Source organism: Callorhinus ursinus, unplaced genomic scaffold (assembly GCF_003265705.2).
Source record: "Callorhinus ursinus isolate GAN/ISIS: 27379988/994484 unplaced genomic scaffold, GSC_fseal_2.0 scaffold21, whole genome shotgun sequence".
NCBI lineage: Eukaryota > Metazoa > Chordata > Mammalia > Carnivora > Otariidae > Callorhinus > Callorhinus ursinus.
Window position 1 is genome coordinate 27652526 of NW_027397083.1, and position 19321 is coordinate 27671846.

The 19321-nt window shown below is 48.2% G+C and overlaps 1 protein-coding gene across 9 annotated transcripts in view; it reads right to left on the reverse strand.

Annotated features, from left to right (window-relative positions):
• Window positions 1-19321, reverse strand: part of NAV2 (neuron navigator 2) — a 724028-nt gene that overhangs the window by 15749 nt on the left and 688958 nt on the right. For 8 of the 9 annotated variants that reach the window (XM_073904859.1, XM_073904858.1, XM_025878866.2 and 5 more), the window contains 6 exons: window positions 16927-17099; window positions 8765-8918; window positions 7374-7536; window positions 6543-6643; window positions 4247-4342; window positions 2283-2451 (listed from right to left, as the gene is read on the reverse strand). In XM_073904859.1, coding sequence (XP_073760960.1) covers window positions 2283-2451; window positions 4247-4342; window positions 6543-6643; window positions 7374-7536; window positions 8765-8918; window positions 16927-17099 — 856 coding nt within the window. Of the gene's footprint in view, window positions 1-2282; window positions 2452-4246; window positions 4343-6542; window positions 6644-7373; window positions 7537-8764; window positions 8919-16926; window positions 17100-19321 lie in introns of those variants that run through there. The other variant, XR_012381865.1, reaches the window with a different exon arrangement.

A 19321-nucleotide genomic window follows, 5' to 3' on the forward strand; every position in this document is an offset into this window, starting at 1 on the left:
AGAAATGCCATTTGATTCAGGTATGTGATGACTGGTAGGCGAAGGCTGAGATGCTACCCACCCAGACCTCTGAGCCTCAACAATGTCAAGAGGAAACGTATCTTTCCTCTTTCCTACGTGGGACAACTCCACCAATCAGGGCTGTTGGCGTTTCTGTTTTTGTTTTTTTTTTAATTTTATTTATTTATTTGAGAGAGTGAGAGCAAGAGCAAAAGCATGAGCAGAGGGGAGGAGCAGAGGGAGGAGAAGCAGACTCCCCGCTGAGCAGGGAGCATGACACAGGGCTCAATCCCAGGATCCTGGGATCATGATCTGAGCTCAAGGCAGCCACTTCACTGACTGAGCCATCCAGGCGCCCCAGGGCCGTTGGCTATTTATTTTTATTTTATTTTTAAAGATTTATTTATTTGTAGTGAGAGAGAGAAAGAGAGCGTGTGCAGGAGCAGGGGGAAAGGCAGAGGGCGAGAAGCAGACTCCCTGCTGAGTGTGGAGCCTGATGTGAGGCTCAACCCCGAGACCCTGAGATCATGGCCTGAGTCAAAATCAAGACTCAGATGCTTAACCTACTGAGCCACCCAGGGCCATTGGCTTTTTAAAAACTGTTTTCTTTATATCATTCTCAAGAGAAGATCCACCCGAGGTTACTTGTCTAAAACCTAAAGTAATTCTGTTAAAACTCACCTTAAGAAAACTAGTGTATGTAGGTAAAAAATACATTGAAGAGCATTTAGTCTATTTTTTTTTTAAGATTTCATTTTTAAGTAATCTCTACCTTCAATGTGGGGCTCAAACTTACAAGCCCGAGATCAAGAGTCGTGTGCTCTACTGACTAAGCCAGCCAGGCGCCCCCCATTTATTCTATTTTATAATAGTATCTTCCTTTTACATAATTATTCACTGCAAACAGACCCCACAAATGCATTTATATGCTTGTTTCTAATCCTCCCCTAACCAAGAATGGCCCCTACATGCAGGAGACTATTCTAGAATGACCATGATGAAGGTTTCTAAAGGACTTACCTTCTGGGTACAGGCCTAAGGTTTTCCTGGTACTGAGCTCAGTGTAGCCTACAATGGCTGAAACTCGATGCAAAGTGCGGAATGCAGGGTCTCTCGTCTAAACTTAATAATGAGGAAAAAACCCACAAAAACATCTCTCTCTACATACACACTGCTCTTTTGGTCTTTTGCCTTAAAACCCCCTGGGAATGACTGTTCTGCTGATGAACTCATTGCAGGGCACGTGTTTAGCATTCACACTAAAGCTAATTTGGGGTAGGTTCCGGTCACTTGCACCCAAGGCCACGTGTGTGCAGTTGCGCTTGCTGGTAAGGTAAGGCTGTGTGTGAGACTCGAGCGGTAATGTCAGGCTCGTCAGTGGCAGAGCAAGGCGTGAATTCCTGCTCCTACGTAATGGTGGGGTGCTTCTGGAAAACCTCCCAACCAGGAAACAAAGCTTGCATCAAACAACCCCAAAAGTGTGCCCTGTTAAAACTATAGTCAAAAGCTGTGAGTTACAGGGAAGTAAGATGGGACAACCTGAAGGGTGAGCTTCGAACAGTGTTTATCAATCTATTCTTTGGCGGTGGGAGGTTCATAAAATAGAGGGGAAAGGGGGCTTTTGCAGTCAAATACATTTGTGTCAGACTGGATTCAATAGCCTTCTTACAGGCAGGAGTCAGCGCACCCGAGGATGGAGTTAGCGCACCCGTACACTCCTGTCTTCCTGTCCCCTGAACACAAATGGGTCTAATGATGCAGTTTTCTAGACTTATTTGGCCAGGATTCTCCCCTCACAAGAATACTGTGTGGGCCTAGTGTTCCTTGGAACGCACTTTGGCCTGGGGCCTAGCATCCCTAGGGGATGCGGCAACTGGAAGGGCCAGCAGCGCCGTGCGTGGGCACGAGTGGCCCTCGAGCAAATCGCAGCTCCCACCTGTAGAACGGGACCACGTCCAAGGCCAGCTGGCAAGAGTAACCCATGGGTATCGGCAGAGCCCCGTTTCAGCAGGGCTATTAAGATTCCAACATCTCAGAGTCATAAGGCTTAATGGGACCTTTTGTTATATAATTTCAGCAATAAACTAAAATTGCTTCCGGGGGTGTGGAAAAAGCTAAAGGCCATTGAACTCGCTTAGGTAAGAATGACTGTGGTTGCAGGGGTAGAGAAACCTACCCCCACACACGTGAAAACAAAACTGGGGCCATGGTTTCCGACGCCAAGTCACAAAACAAAAACCGCAAGTCCTGAAAACTCCGACCTCTGCCGTCGGCCAAATTACCTTTGACGGTCACAGAGATGGTCGTGTTCTCGCCAACCAGATAGCCACAGGGAAGAAGCTCGGGGGTCTCGGAGGTGTTGCTGCGCTTGATTTCCCCAATGCTGTAGCCCAGAACGCTATCTGAATTCAGCCCCAGCTGACTCACGGGGTCGACGTGGATGATGTATTCCTGGGAAGAATAAAATCAAGACCCCGTCAAAGATGTGGCTAGAAATCTGCCCATGACTCATGTTTTCCTTGGGTGATTTATGATCATCTTCTCTCTCAGCTGATGCCTGGGTTGAAACCGAGCTGTGGAGAGAGGAGGGGGAAGAGCTTTCTCTGGGGATGATGACCGAGTATCACAGGCCTCTTCAAGTACAGATTTATTTGGTTAGTGATGTGGAGGGAGCCCTAACACAATCGTGAACGTTTAGTCTGGATGAACCAGGCAAGGAAAAGTTAAGATTGCTTTTCTTAAATTTAGCTGAAGTCCTGAAGACACCAGGGCCCGTGAATCGTGCTGGAAAACTCATGAGAAAGTAATTCGGGCAAGGAATCTCCCCACCAGCCCCTTCTCTTGGCTCATAGCAAACTCCACACTTAGGATAAAAGGAGCAAATCCCAGGGCGGTATGAAAAAAAGCAGCTTTGGGTCTTTAAACAGGAAAAACTGTGTTTAATTTGGAAAGTATGCCCTCTGAGGTGAGTGACCAAAAGGCTTTAGGTCAGTGAACCTGGACCGAAGGTCCGTGGGCGAGGACATAGCTGGACGAAGACCTATGTGGAATATCAGGAACAGGCCTCTCTGCCTTTAATGGTCTCACTTCCTCACACGTGACGCCCCACGGGCTCTTTTCAGCCCAAACTGTTGTCTTTTTAATCTAAGATTAAACTTCCCATCAGCAGAGTTCAGGTTTTGGCTCTAGGAAGCAGGACTGGTCTGCCCTCAGCCATTCACATCCCTTGGCCGGTCACATTTCCACAGCCTGCCAAGACGGGGAAGGCTCTTTGGCCAGAGAACGGAACACAGGGCTTCCTGCGTGTGAAGCCACCTGAATCTAGATGCTAGAAAGAGACTAGAGTGGACTGGGTAAGTCAAGTTTTAAAGTCAGACCAACTCAACTAGACCAATGTGGTTGTGTTCTAGCTCCATGATCTTGGGCAAGTGAGCTGACCCTTGCTTTCCTCCACTTTAGGTGGGAAAATAATAGGACCTTCCTCACAGGCCTGGAAGTAAACTGGGGTAATGTTAGCATGGTCTCTGGCACCAAAAATGCAGGCTACCAATAATGCTCAGGGGACATGATTAATGAACGCTTATGATTGCTGATACCCTTCAGGACAGTAGGAAAAAAAAGGTCCAAAAAGCTTCTTCCAAACCACCTTGTGCTTGCAGGCTCTCCTCAGTATTCATGAGTTATTTCTTCCATGAAAAACATCCGCACTCACTCCAGTGATGTGACTAGAATACGAAAATAACTATGCCAACATCTTTGACTCTGGACATCGATCAGATGTTAATGTTACGTGAAACACAAATCCTAGACTCTGAAGTGTTGGCCAGGATGCTGGGCAAGTCAGATCAAATCCCCCAGAAATGAAGAATGGAAATTTGAGGTCTTAGCCCTGGCCACAGGGCAGTCAATTCAAAGTAATATTCAATAGGACACAATTCTAAGGTGAAGAGAGAATTTGGATATTAGCAGTTCACCATGTGAGGCTCAAAAAACTGCTTGAGGCCAGGGAAATGACTCTCACTGGCTGGCCGACCACTGCCAAGGGTAGCCAGGAACAGGCTGGCCAATCACCAGTCTGTTCTCACCATCCCTGTTACCAGAGTGCCCAGAGACAAGTCCCAGCAACACAAGGGTGGGGGCAGACCCAAGCGGTGGCCACGTTCAGTACACAAACCGCCCCTTCCCTCCCTGAGCCCAGGCCCCCACTTCAGGCAGACGACCGTAGCCGTCCCCTTAAGACACTTACTTTGAACAGTCGTCTAACCACCCCATCGAGCACATCCCACTTCGTCTTGCCACTAACTCCAATGCAGCCAATAAGAAAGAGGTGTGGTCTGGAATCCTAAGGGTAAGGAAATGTACGCAGGTGAAAAACAGGCGGATCTTTTCTGACACAGTTTAGCAAGGACTCAGATTGCCTTAGGACTCCACCAATGGTTTGAGAGGGGGAATAAAAGTCCTATTTGTTGTAACACCAGATACAATGTAGATGGGATACAATAGTCTTAAAAACTTTCCCTGCTCTCTTGCAAAAACAGTAGTCCATGGGTCAGGGAGAGAGGATCTCCTCTCTGGAATCTAGAACCTTCTACAAAAGGTGTGCCCTGTATAGTACATAGATCACATCCCTTGCCTGGAATGCTCTCCCCTCTCCTGTCTGCCATCTCTCCCTTTCCAAACCTTGTTTACAAACTCACCTCTTCCAGGAAGCCTTCAATGATTAACCCACCAGGCTCAGAGCTCATATTGCTTCACCGGTTCTGTACATAACTGATATATTATCATATTCTGTACTTGTTTACTTTTAGGTATTTATGTCTTATTTGTATATCAAGTTTATCTCCTTGCTAGATCTTAAACTCCTTCAGAATAGAATACGCTCAATTATTTTCTTCTTTTTTAAATAATGTTTATTGCTTTTCTGCTAATTAAAAGTTAAAACATACTCAAATCAGAAAACAAGCAAAACTCTGGGAAGTTCACAAAAAAATACTTTTTCTACTGCTTTTGAATTTCACCCACAGGGCTCTCTGTGCAGGGGGGGTTAACTAATCACAATGATTAAAGAAAAATTAATAGAATATTCCATTTTGTCGCATTTTAAAAATCTTAGCTCTGACATGCTCAGAAGAATACAGAATTAGGAGAGTGGCAGCGGGGAGTAGGGGTGTATGTGGCAGTTAAGCAAAATCAGCGGAGAAAAGAGCACCAGTCTTATGGTGAGAAGATCTGGCCTTACCAGTTACCTTGTAACCTCAAGTAAATGATGCTTGGGCACTAGGTTTCAGTTGTAAAACGTAGGTAACAACGTCTGGTTGACCAACTTCATCTGGATGCCATAGTGATCCAGAACAACACAGTTTTTAAAAGGGACTCAAACTTCTGTAAAATGTAGAATCTATCTGCTCCTGTTGAGGATCAGTGGATTAATGCACATCCCCAGGCATCACCTGAATTTTTTATAAGAACGTTCTAAGAATGAATTTTCCCCCTGATAGTCCTACCATGCCACTACTTAAGCTCTGAAAATAGACTTCTTTATATTTATTTTTATATGTAAAAGATACATATTTTTAGGTTAGATGAGGAGACAATCACTATATTTATTTTTATATGTAAAAGATACATATTTTTAGGTTAGATGAGGAGACAATCACTAGCAGCTCCAAAATCTGGGCCTCCCCACCTTCAACAAGACTAGAGAGCCAGCCACACAGTGGAATCCTCTGGCAAAGAGAGTCTGGCTGCAGACAGCTCTGCTGTGGTGGGCACTGCGGGGTTCTCCGGCACTCCTAGGCGACAAACAGCGTGTCGGCAAGGATGCTGAGAAACAACAAACAAAGAGCTGAAGAAGGACTTGAAATAACCCCTCGTGAAATCTTTCTCCGCTTATTTGAGAGATGGTCATTACAGCTTCATGTGATTCAATCAATGGCTAAAAATCAACTCTGTCAACCCCCACCCCCTACCCCCAAAATAGTTCCTAGTGTGGGTGTGGCCTCCTCAGGCTCTGGAAGAGAAGAGGAACTACTCAGAAAACTCAAGATTCCTCAGTCTTGGGGAGTCGGGATGCCCCACCGGCTTCACGTCAGCCACCTGTGTGGCTCGGCCCCGTCGGTGTCACACCTTGTCTGCGGTCTCTGAACACTGGACAAGACTGGTGCTCTTGGTCAGCTGCATTGGGTCAGCTTGCTTCTGTGCCTTCTGCGCTAAATGTGCTTAGCTGCCCCTGAAGGGCTTTCGGAACACATTAAATTCAGAAAAGCCGTTTCCGACTGATGTTAGTGTTTAGTTAGTTCCATGCAAGGGCAACACGGGAGTATCTTTAGTACTCTTTATTAGACTTTCCAAACGCGAGAGGGAGGAGGGAAGGGCCGTTTGCTTACTTTAATTGTGTCAAAATGCTGCTGGGGATCGTGGTTAGTTAAGGAAAGTGTTAGTAGTACCTCCGAATCACCTTCAGTGCTGAGGTGATACGGTCTGATGATGCCATCTCTACGCTAGGTAGGGACAAGCAGAGCAGGGAAAGGGATCCAACTAACCTCCTTCCACTTCATTTCCTCCTGAAAGCTGACAACTATCTTAACATGCCTGCCTCCTTCCTTCCGAGCCGAGCATTCACCAGTGTCATCCAGCAACATGTCTGCGAATGGAAAACATCAACAGCCTTAGGCACATGGGGACAGCAAAGCCGGCTTCCCGACACCCCCGCTGCTTGTTGGCACGGCAGCGGGACAAACCAGGTGTCGGGGTGCAAGGAAGTGGGGTGGGGGAAGGGGAGAGGGCAGATGGAGAATGCAACCACAGAAACCAACGGTGGACCAACCAAAGAACCAGCAGGCTGACGATGCACCTTGCCAAATGGAAGTGCGAGGCGGAGGCTCAACCAAAACGAGAGCAACGCAGCATCACGGGTAAGAAATCAAAGCGTCAGCCTCAATGTGCTTACAAAGAAAACCTAGGTTATGTTCGCTCATGATGGTGCCGGCCGGGAATCCATCCTGAAGGCAGGAAGACCACAGACCAAGCCACTGCCCCAACGGGGACCTGCTACTATGGGGTTTCTATGCAGCATTCGGCTTGTAGGTCAGCCTCTTAAAATGGATCAAACAGAACTCAGCATGGTGGACAAGAGGATCCAAGCTCATGGCCTGGAGAACTGGGGGCACTGGAGCAAAGCATGACAGCACTCTAACGGCTGAGCTCATGTCGGTAGCAGACGCACACCCAGACACACACACACACCCCAAGTGCACGCACGCCTGTTGCCTCGCCATTTGATCTTTTCATCTGCTTCTCTTGGGACTCCTGCGAGGAGAGTGGAGTGCCGGCTGCAGGCCCTGGCCTGCCTGTAGCCCCGGGATGCCACTCACCCAGGCTGGTTGACTCCGTGAGGTTCAGGCTGTGCTGGGAGAGGCCCATGGACTGCCTAGGGGAGGCCGAGAGGGACACCTGGGAGGGCGCCCGGCTGCAGCCACTGCCTTGAGACTCGGACTTCAGCCGGTCATTCTCAGCTTTCAGCTTCTCTATTTCACTCTGCAAAGAGTAAGGGAGAGGCTCGCTTACCAGGTGGATGGAACACGAACAAGCGTCTTCTGGGGGAGGGACGGGAAAGTCCTGTGCAGGGATCAGGTGGGGGATCCGAGCTGAGGCCCGGCCAGCCACACCATCGGCGAGGTCCAGCCGTGCTGGCTGTTCTTACGCACACACAAGACCCTGTCTGGCTGGGCAAGGGCCATCCTTGTGGAGAGCTGGCCTTTGAAGACCTCAGAAATGCTTCCCAGAGCCTGCTGCCTGATTCTCAACTGAGAAAGAGTCTTACCATCCGAGAGGTTCGACAGACTCTGGGTTTGACAGGTTTCTTTCCCGTAGGGCTTAGAGCCTTTAGGAGCTGCTCTGCATGGTGGACCTGAGACGGGGCGCAGAGTGTGCAGCAGTCCTACACACAGCTGAGCCTGGAGCTCTCCTTTCAGAGCCTCTCATGGAACAAGCACTCTGTGGAACCTCCTTTGGGAAATGTTGGTTCTCCAGTGAGGCCCCATTTCGCAGAGCCCACAGGGCTCTTTCATCTCTGCACTTCTGTAGGAAAAAACCTACCATGTGCACAGCACCGGGGCTGCATCCAGAGAAAGGGGTGCCAAAAAAAGAACAGCCAGAAGACCCAAATGTCTTCTAGTCCAGGGTGGAAGGTGAGAATACCTCTAGAGGAATTCAGATGAGGGCACTAACTCTTGCAGATGCAGGACCTGGAGAAGCTTTGTAGAGGGGGAGGCTAATCCTTGAGGGAAGGATCCAGTTTGGCTGTGCAGGAGGCTCTCCCGGCAGAGGGAACACGAGGGCTATGACACAGAAACTCCTGACACCGGCAAAGGGAGCCGTCAGGGGCTCCCTCTGGCTGGTGAGTCTGGGAAGTGGAACTGCAAGTGGGTGGGGTGGCAGATTCTGAGTACAAAGGACCCCGCAGAAGCCTTGCGGGGGGCGGGGGGGGGGGATGGACTGTGGCACGCGTAGCCACTGGAAGTCACACCAAGCGGGGAGGCATGGTTCTGCCTGGGCTTTGAAAAGATTCGTCTCTGAGCAATATCTGGGAGGGCATGAGAAGGAGCCTTGCTCTTTGGAAAAGAAAGAGACTAGGAGAGAGGAGGAGAGAAAGAGGCTCGCAAAGCAGAGGGCTGCCATCTTCTGTGGCCCCGGGGGGGGGCATGGCGGACAGCGGTGCTCCTTCCCAGACAGTGTGGGGCTCGGCCCATGCTCCAGGGCTCACCTGCATCCTGTTCATGGCCTCCCGGAGCTGGTCGAGCTGGTGTGCAGAGCTGAGGGCTTCTAGGCGGATGTCTGTCAGCTTCATCTCCTTGTCTCGCAGTTCATTTCGGAGCTGCATGACCGTCTCGGCTTCACTATCAATGCACTCTGAAATGCTAGGGAAGAAGAGGTGTTAACTGATGAGAGCAGCTCTGAGATCATCGCCCTTCAGTCCTCCACTGACCACCGGCCCATGTCCACCAGCAGGTTTGTTCAGCAGTCACCCTGTCTAACCAGACGGCCGGGGCTTCCCGGAGGCGGTAATACCAAAGCTCCTGAAATTCACAGACTGTATCGCTTCTCCACGCTCTTTCTTTGCAGAGCTCAGGCGATCAGAATGGCTTTGGTGTGCCTTCAGCAGAATTCCAATAATTTGGGATAAACAGGAGTCTGCAAAAGGGAGTACTAACCTTTGGGGTTTGAAACCAATTCCCCCATCCCAATGTGTACACAGTTGGGCCCCTGTAATGACACCACATGTCCCTTGAGATCTAAAACCACTCAGAGAAGGAGGGTCAACTGTCTGTTTTAAAGATTAGACACTCTAAGGTCAAATAGCTGAGGGGTGATTTTTATTTGCCCCAAAGTGAAAGTAACCGAAAGATTCTGGTGGAAGGAGTTAGTCTATTTTGGGTCACATTCTAAAACTCAATCTTTTAAAAGTGTCTTAAGAGAGCAACATTCTTTCCTTTGCCCCACCTACCCACACTGCTTAAATAAGCTCATGGCAAGGAAGAGAAGCATCTCAGATCATCAGAAAGCAGACAGGAGGATATGACACAAAAGTCCCAGTTTTATGTGAAAACTGAGCAACTGTGTAGGGCTTGATGTCTTTCCAGCTGCACGCCAGATCGGGGGACCCTGGGGCCCCATGGAGTCCCTCTGTCTTAAGTGGTGGTCCATCTAGGCTGGGTTCCTTATGTGAGTAGTTAGGTTTGCTGTTCAGATACCTGACAAGGCAGCATTAAATGGAAGATCAGGAAAGTCATGATGAATTGCCATGTTAGAAAGGAGGGCTCTCAAAAAAAAAAAAAAAAGTCTGTTGATTTCAAAGATCCTTTGAAACGGGATTTGGGGCTATCCAAAAAAAGCAGCTTTCACATTTTTTGGACTTAAAAAAAAAAAAAAAGAAAAAAAAAAAAAAAAAAAAACAACAACCCACGTTCATAAAGTTACAAAGCTGAGGTTGATTACCTCCGAAAGACATGGTGAACATGTGGTCTCTGCAGAAATAATCGTGCAGCCCACTCTCTAAGACCAAGTCCTGGATTTGAGGCCACAAAAAGCCTGACCTGTAAAACTGGTTGAGGGTATGGAAATGTTCGTTGCTGGAGGGAAACCATTTATAATTGTTAAAAGAAACGTAATTGTATTTTGGGGGCAGAAAGGACTAGAAGAAAGGTTTAACACCTGAATGGCCAAATCTTTCTGTTGTTATTTTCTCGATCTGCATCTGAATGGTTTTCATTTGAGAGATGCAAAGAGAGGAAAACTACCTCTGATTTTTTTAAAAGTGGTTAGCAGCCAAGGAAGTTTCTTGGCTTCAAAATCTTCTAAAACCTCTAACAAACTCCCGAAACTGTCTTTAGACTGCAGATCCTCCTCTTCCCTGCCCCCCCCCCACCCCTGTGCTTTGACTAGCCTATGGTTTGTAAGGTTTAACTATATTGTCATGCCTTTTCTGGTTTGCCAAGGTTTGCAGAGGGAGCTCGCAAACATTGGTTTCTTCTTCAGAGAGGAGTATGGTTTCCCGGTTTAAATGGCGTGTAAAGTCTGAACCGGATTCCATTGTGACACTCCAGTCTTTGCTAAACCGCGCCCTGCATGGACCTCGGAGGCTCCAGCTCATTGCAGGGAATTGTTGGCTTCGATTCACACCATCAGTCTGGTGTGTCTGGCCCTCTGGGGCAGGCAACTTGCCCCAGTCTCCTTCACATGGTCTGTACCTTTCCCCTAGAAAGCTTTCACAGCAAGAGAGACAAGACTTCTTCAGCACCTGCTTTGTGGGGATATATTACATGGGCTACTTCGCAAAACCTGACCAGTGACTTTACACTCAATACATTTACTAAGAGAAGCAAACTAAGATAAAGCTTGTGTTGAGAGTAAATGCACTAAGAGTACCACGCTCCCCCAAAATAGCCCGGTTCTCAGAAACACACAACTGCAAGATGACATGGGAGAAATGTCCTACTCAACCCAGAGAATGCCGTTGAAAATTAAATTCTTTAAGATTTAATTTTCTGCAATCTCTCCACCCAATATGGGCTCTAACTCATAACCCTGAGATCAAGAGTCTGGCAGAATCCACCGACTGAGCCAGCCAGGTGCTCCGAAATTAAGTTCTTCTGCAACAGTCCCAGCTAAGTTTTAGTCTCTAACCCTAGTACCCCAGACAGCACCTTTTCCCTTGGTTCCTTCTACACTAGCCTTCTGTTACGTCTGATAATTTGGTTGCACTCAACAGGTTTACCCCCTGCATGGCTACTGGCTGTTCCAGGACCAGGGTTCTCTGCATCACTTCCGGTGTCTAATCACACTGACCAATACGTAATAGGTGCTCAGCAAATGCTTACTGAATACATGAACAACTGTGCCAGGTATCTGATGTATATTATTTAATTTACTCCATCCTGGAGATGTATTACAATTATCCCCTTTTAACAGAGGATCATAGGGGAAGGGAGGAAGAAATGAAACAAGATGAAACCAGAGAGGGAGACAAACCATGAGAGACTCTTAATCTCAGGAAACAAACTGAGGGTTGCTGGAGTGGTGGGGGGTGGGAGGGATGGGGTAGCTGGGTGATGGACATTGGGGAGGGTATGTGCTACGGTGAGCGCTGTGAACTGTGTGAGACTGATGAATCACAGACCTGTACCTCTGAAACAAATAATACATTATATGTTAAAAAAAAAAAAAAAAGAAAAAGAAGAAGATAGTAGGAAGGGAAAAATGAAGGGGAGGAATCGGAGGGGGGAGAAGAACCATGAGAGACGATGGACTCTGAGAAACACACTGAGGGTTCTAGAGGGGAGGGGGGTGGGGGGATGGGTTAGCCTGGTGATGGGTATTAAATAGGGCACAGTCTGCGTGGAGCACTGGGTGTTATACGCAAACAATGAATCATGGAACACTGCATCAAAAACTAATGATGTAATGTATGGTGACTAACATAATAAAATAAAATTAATTAAAAAAACCCCAAAAAACAATTATCCCCTTTTAAAAAGGGGGAGGCTGAGTCCTAGAGAGATTAACATGCCCATTAAAAAAAAATCAGGATAACAGAAGTGGGCTAGAATCTGGTGGGTCTCCTTAAGTCTAGAGTCTATGCTCCTGAACTATATCCAGCAGGCACTCAATACACGCTCATCCACCTCATGGACGACTTACTGAAGCAACCTGACGTAGATTTTTTCCGACTCAGTCCCTAACATGTTACTTCCATATTTCCGCTGTCTTGGCCAGATGCAGGGCTGGTGGCATACCTAATTTTAAACATCTCAAGTGTGGGAAACAACTGCCTTCCCACACCACCATTCCTTTCGCCCACAGGGGAGGAACTTTTCTGGGCCCCTGACTCCTCTGCCTTGGGTTTCTTCTTTGAACTTCCTCTCACATCTAGATTTGTACATTCTTACAAACCCTTCATGGTTGGAAAGAAGCATTTGCTCTCTGCCCACACTGTGGAAAACCAGACCAAAAACAAACATCTCCAGTGTGCCTGGATGCTGTGGAATGCCAGAGAAGGGCAGCAGAGCCCAGAGTCTGCCCCGCCCAATCCCCACGGGGAGAGCGGGTTTGGAGGCAGCATTCTCGCCATGGCCACTGGGATGCGGCACAGCCAAGTGCACCATCCACTCTCCCTCACCCTCTCCGGCTGCCCGGCAGCATTTGGCCCAGCTACCGCCCCCCTCCCAGCAGTTTCTTTTCTCTGCTCCCAGTTTCCTCCCACCTCTGCCCATCCCGCTGGCTGTTTTCCTTGCTCTTGAGAGCACCCAGAGCTCACCCCTGGCTCCTCTCCATCTCTATCCAGCCCTGTGGAGAATCCGCCAGGTTCCCAGCTTTCAGGACCACCCATGAGCCCATGTCTCCCAGATCTATACCTCCAGGAGTCCCAGGCTGGCTGGCACCTCCACATGGATGTCTCCTGAGCAGCTTGGATTTAACAGTCAAGCCAGAGCTCCTGATGCCCGCCCTGCCCTGCCCATGTCTCCTACCCTTTCCAGAAACATACCCAGGTACACAAGTTACAAATCTAGGAATACTCAAGGATCGTTCTTCTCTTTCCCACACACGTGCTGTCAACTTTCTTCTAGAACACATCTTAAATCCATCCAGGACTCACTACTACTCTGAGTTACCATTTGTTTCACCTAATATTTGAATGTCTGCAAATCCAACAGCAGCTACCTCCATGTAGCTTATACTGCATTTTTTGGGGTGGTGGTGGTGGTAGGGACAAAGAACAAAGAACTAGTAACTTGAGGAACTCTACACGTCAGGTGGTGACATGTGCCGTGGTGAAAAACAGAACACGGGTAAAGGGGGTGACGGGGAATGCTGGCTGTGGTGGGGGTGTTATTTTATGCAAGGTGCACAGGCAAGGCATCAGTGAGAAGGAAACATTGAGCAGGGACCTGAAGAAAGAGACTATCTAGGGGAAGAGTGTACCAGGCAGAGGGCACAGAAAAGGCAAAGGCCCGGGCGGGGTGTGACTGGAGTGTTCCAAGGACAGGAAAGAGGCCAGAGTGGGGTGGACGAGGGGGAGAGCGCTACTAGCCTTTTATGTGATTGCCATACTTCCACTCTTGCTCCCCCTAATTCCTTATCTGCAGAAAGGAGACTGATCTCTGTGAAACATGAATTCAGATGATCTTCCACTCCTGCTTAAAACTCTCCAATGCACGGGGCACCTGGCTGGCTCAGTCAGTGGAGCATGCGGCTCTTGATCTTGGGGGGTCATGAGTTTGAGCCCCACACTGGGTGCAAAGATTACTTAAATAAACTTAGAAGAAAAAAAAACACCTCTCCATGGGGTGCCTGAGTAGCTCAGTCTGTTAAGTATCCACCTCTTGATGTTGGCTCAGATCACGATCTCTCAGGGTCATGAGATCGAGCCCGGCATCGGTCTCCGTGCTTGGAGGGGAGTCTGCCTGGGATTCTCTCTCCCTCTCCCTCTGCCCCTCTACCCCCACCCCCTGCTCTCTCTCTCTCTCTCTCTCTCTCTAAAATAAATAAATCTTAAAAACAAAACAAAACAAAACCTCTCTCCAATGGTTGATAACCCATCACACACAGAAGCAGATACTTTATTTTGACTTCAAAGCCTCCCAAGTTCTGGTCCTGCCTGCCTCCATGGCCTCCTTTCCTACCACTTTTCTACTTCCCATCATGCAGCAGCCACACTTGCCACACACTGGGGGCCATCCCTTCTTCCCAGACACACGCAGCCTGTCTCCACCTTAGGCTCCTTGAGATCTGGGGGTCAGGAAGGCTGCAGGGAGCCTATTTCCTTTCCCTCCTGGGTGCAGAGATTTCACTTCTTTCCTTGTGGGTGGGAGGGCCCTGCACAGTGGACTGTGGGAAGAGGGGACATGTGTCTCCCCGGGCCTGGCCCATAAAACTCTCCTGCACACTCTCTCCCCCCGCCAACCTCACCTGCTGGCTGGACACAGAGGACTCAGCAGAGAACTGAAGTCTTGTGGGACGGCTGGCACACAAGATGGGAAGAGCATTCCAAGGCAGGCCGCCTGCTCACTGAGAGGAAGATCTGTGCTGGGTTCAGAGTGAACCAGAGATAAACAGTCCTGTGTCAAGCCACTGAGCTCTGGGACTGTGTATGTTACAGCAGCTAGTGTTATGGACCAGAACTAACCAGTGGTCCCTCTTATCATGCAGATCTCAGCTGGAATGTCACCTCCTTTCCTGACCACCCTGTCCACAGTTGCTGCCAAGTACTCTGTATCCCAACATACTATTTTAATTCCCAGCATGAACCCTTAGCTGATTGTTTTCTAGTTTATTCAGATCTGTTTCATGTCTGCCTTTTGCCCAGGGATACAGGGTCTACCAGAATTGGAACTTCATCCGTCTGGTACATACACTGTTGTACCCAGTGCGTGGCGTGGAGCGGGAACAGAAGCTCAGAAGTGAAATGAGCTACCGTGCGTTGTCCCCACTGGTCCCTAATCCCCAGGGGTAGGACTCTGGTTAAGCACATCTAGAGCAGAGCCCTACTCACATGGGTTGTTACATCTAACGTTTAAATCCACAAATAAATAAGGGAGGAGTTCCTTTTTCTCCCGGTCAGAGAAACTGAGATGCTCTGGGATGATGGATTGCATAAGTCACAGGCAACCTTTCCCTTATTTACCTCTTAGGCTCCCTGCAGGTCAAACGGGACTCACACTCTCGGGTGTGTATGTAATTCCTTACACAGGAGCCCAGACTTGGGGTGGCCACTGCAGGGATGCACTGCGGTCCCATCCTCCGCGCGTCCCCCCACCCACCCTGGTTTGCACCTCACCCCATAATGAAGTACACGTCCCCGCGGCCACCCTCTTACCAGGGTGCTCCTCAAGAGGAGAGGAGCTGCTAATCTAATTAAGTGACACGGAGACCCCCAACAGAGCCATGCTTCATGGGTGGGTGGGGTTGCTGAGAAGTGGAGGCTCTCTGCTGTTTCCGGTCTCCCACTTCCTGTCTTCTGTGGTGTCTGGGCAGTTGGTGCGCTGCAAAGACGCAGCCAAGCCCCTCGTCCACACTGCCCGCACCCATCTCGTAAGCCGGCCTTGGGAGACGTGTGCAGCTGCTGTCTTCAGCAGGGTGGCCTGCTGCTTAAGTGGACTTAGGGACAGCTCCCTACACCTGACCTCCTGAGACTGAAGGAGAAGTAGAGGAAGGAGGTCCTTCATGCACAGTATCTGCCTGGGCCCTCCCAAGAATCCAGGGAAGGAGATGTAATTAATCTCATTTTCACCCATGACGAAACTGAGGTGTCTGCAGACACCCACTTTCTTGTCCAACCCCAGCCACAGTGGCTCTCTTCTGGCCACTGTCTCATCTCACCAAATGTCCCTGCGAAGCACTTGAGCTGCAGGTCTTCTTTTCCTCTTGGCCTGGTGTACCATGGCCTCTCAGGAAATTTGGTCCTATGGGGCAGGGGCAATCTTTCTCACCGCTGCAGGGAGCTGGCTGTGCCACCCTCTGAGCTGACACCTGGGTCCCCACCTGTCCATCTCAAGCCATTCCTGATGCGCTCCTGCCTCCAGAGTCTGGGCTTTCTGTTTTTAGATGGGGCACAGGATTGTCTCCCTACACCCCTGATGGAGCAATGATCAGTGGGTGCTCACTGGAAATCATGGGAGGTTGGCTGGGCAAGAGAAGAGGACTCTTTCCATCTGCATACCTAGTTGCCAAGGGGAATAGCACCTAAGCCAATGTCACGTGAGCAAACACCTGTCTCACTTAACAGAAGCAGCTGCGTTCCCGAAGAGCTCTTTACAAATTGACTCATTTAAAATTTACTGGGGAGTCCCTGGTGACAAATCATTTTACCAAATAGAGAACCCTTTGGTAAAGAGAATTATCATTGAGTCTCCTCCATTTTCTAAACGTCCAATCGCTGAGTGCTGACCTCAGAGAAAGAATCAACACCAAATTTTGAGAGAAGAACGGTGAAATCTCTTTAAGTCTTATCACAAAAATGAACTAAAATTTCAGCAAAAACTGTTAACATTCACAACACTATCTTCCCCCTCTCAGCAAGACGGTTGTAGCTCTTTCACATCCATTTATCTTATCTGACCCTTAGGATAGGATAAGTAGCCAACAACCATTATCTGAGTTTGACAAATAAAAAAATGGAAACAGAGGGGTTAAGCACTTGCCCATGGCCTCCCAGTGACACCATCAGAACAATGTAAGATTCCTTTCTCTTTCGACCTCTCCAGTCCTAAAACATTGGGAGAACATGCCCAGGCCTATGAAAGCATGATGTACAAAACTCCAAGGAGAAAATGAATGGTTAACAGGACACCTATCCATTCCTATTTGGGAGGGTTCCTGGGGACCAAAGGCATCGTCTGCCCCACGTGCGTCCCCGACAGACAGACTTACAGGGAGTTGGAGTGAGAGCCCCTCAACAGTGGTGTGGAACCCGTGGAACCGTTGTGTGGTAACTTTGGTGAGGAAGGCAATGAAGAATCGGTCATCTCCTCGATGTCCGAATGAGAGGATGCAGACTTGGGGGACTTCTTCTTCCCAAAGGCTTGCTTGAAGGAGCTGCGTAACTGAACACACAAGACTGTCAGCCAGGCAGGGGCGGCAAGCCACACTCAGGCCTTGGCAAAACCGAGACATGCAGACAAAAGAGCAATTAATTCTCCCATGTTTCCCTCCCCCCACCACCAATGACAAAGGTTCCCAACAGCTCTCTCGAATCAGTGCAGTAAGGGAAGAAGAGTTATCTGGTGCTGACAGCTCAAAGGACTGGACCTATGGGTGACATTCCATGCCTACTCCTGCTTTGAGGCTAGATGCCAACAGCAAGACAGAGCCTGGCTCAGCAGATGGATGGCGGGAGGATGAGGTTACACAGCAACAAAGCAGGATGCTCAGACATGGTGACGGATGCAGAGGAGATTAGTCATATCAATGGATGGGTTAGCTTGGTATCTGATATTAACGTTGGTCTTGCTTACCTCATTGACCTGCCAGGGAAAACGCAAGCAAAAATGGGGAAGGGGGAGGAAAAAAGACAATTTTTAACAGAGAAAGCCAGTGACAGGGAAAGCCTCGGACTTTTCAGACATAACATGGCCAATAGTAAACACCACACACAGAGGAGGTTGCCGGTAGGAACACGAATCTTCCAGAGCATTAGAGGCATCTTCCTTCATTATGAAAGGAAAGGAATAGTGCTTCTGGAAGTCCCTACAATCCGAGTTCTTCCAGCCTCTTTCGCTGAAATGACTGCCCCCGACCTTCCTGTGATTCTCACCCTTTTGTCTCTTAAGGCCTTAACTTTATTTTTTTTGGCCTGTGTGTGTCTTCTTTTCTCAGCGAGAATAGCTTCACTGCTGCATTAGTCCCAACATGGCTGTAGAGCCTTTGGAGAGATCTACTTAGGAGTTCCTACTGTCCTTGTATACACATAAGATGACAGAATAAGCAGGGACTTAGCCGTCTCACTTGTTACTCAAAAAAAGTAGGCATTTGTAAGAAATGCCTTAACTATATTGGGAAAAAGGAACTAGCATATCACAAATTCCCCAAATCATGCGATGGATCTGAAAACTCCAATGAGAACAGAAAGAATTCAAGTGCAGGGTCTTCTCTGAAAGCCATGATAAGCACGTATTTTTCTAGACCAAAAAAAAAATTAAGTTTTGTCTTGAAAAAAGGTCTTTTAAAAAGTAATTTCTGTTTTACTAAAATCTTTCTTTCCTTCTGAAAACATCCTGGAGGTTTTCTTAGCCATTAAGAAATTGTGAAACAGGCCATTCTGAACTAGTTAATGGGATTTTTTTCCTAACCCATCGGTGTTACATCCATAAGGAATGGCAATGTCCCAGTGTGGCTGATCGAGATCCCATTTCCTACTTTTCATCAAATTTCCAGGTACAGAAACAGAAGGATCTGGCACACAAACCATCAACCTAAAGCCTCTGGTGAAGGGCCAACTGGAAGAGGAGATTACCAAGATTAGACAGAATTAAGTTGTGAGATCACCTGAAAAATGCCCATTATCCAACTTCCCCAATTCTACCAACAACCAAGACCTGTCCTAATGCAAGTAAGTTTTAGTTCTTGAATTGGAGAATGGATCAACACTGTTTTCCATAGAAAATAATTCTCTCTCATCACTTTGATAATCAAGTCAGACCATATTTTACCAAGAGTATATTAGAAACAGCAACATATGTTAATCCTATTTAAGGCATAGCGAATGAGTTGACTAAAAGCCATTAGTAACAAAGAAAAAAACTTCATCAAAATGATGAGAGGGTCACACTGAACTGGCCTTTGGCCTTATAGTCTTCTAGTGCAAGTCGTCAGTAAACTGAAATTACTCAAGCTCAACTGCTCTATTGCTAGACCTCGCCACCCATCCAAGATAACACAAAATGAGGGAGAAGTGTATGGAATGAATGAGGACATTGAAGCCGCTATGGAAACACGATGTTGTCAGCACTGGTGGATGGGGCCCTGTGAGCACTAGCCCACTCCAGATCAGCCTGGAATATCCCTGCACTGAAGACAGGGAGCAGTAAATGTCAATCAGAGCTCCACAGCCTTGACACAACTAAAAAATGGGTGGGTACAAGGGCGCCTGGCTGGCTCGGTCAGTGCAGCATGCAACTCTTGATCTCAGGGTCGTGAGTTTGAGTCCCACATTGGGCACAGAACCTACTTAAAAAAAACTGGGTGGGGGGGTATAATATTCCCAGGAGAATGGGAAAATACTGCTCAAGACACCACTGTACAGAAATTCAAGTGGCTCACTGGGATT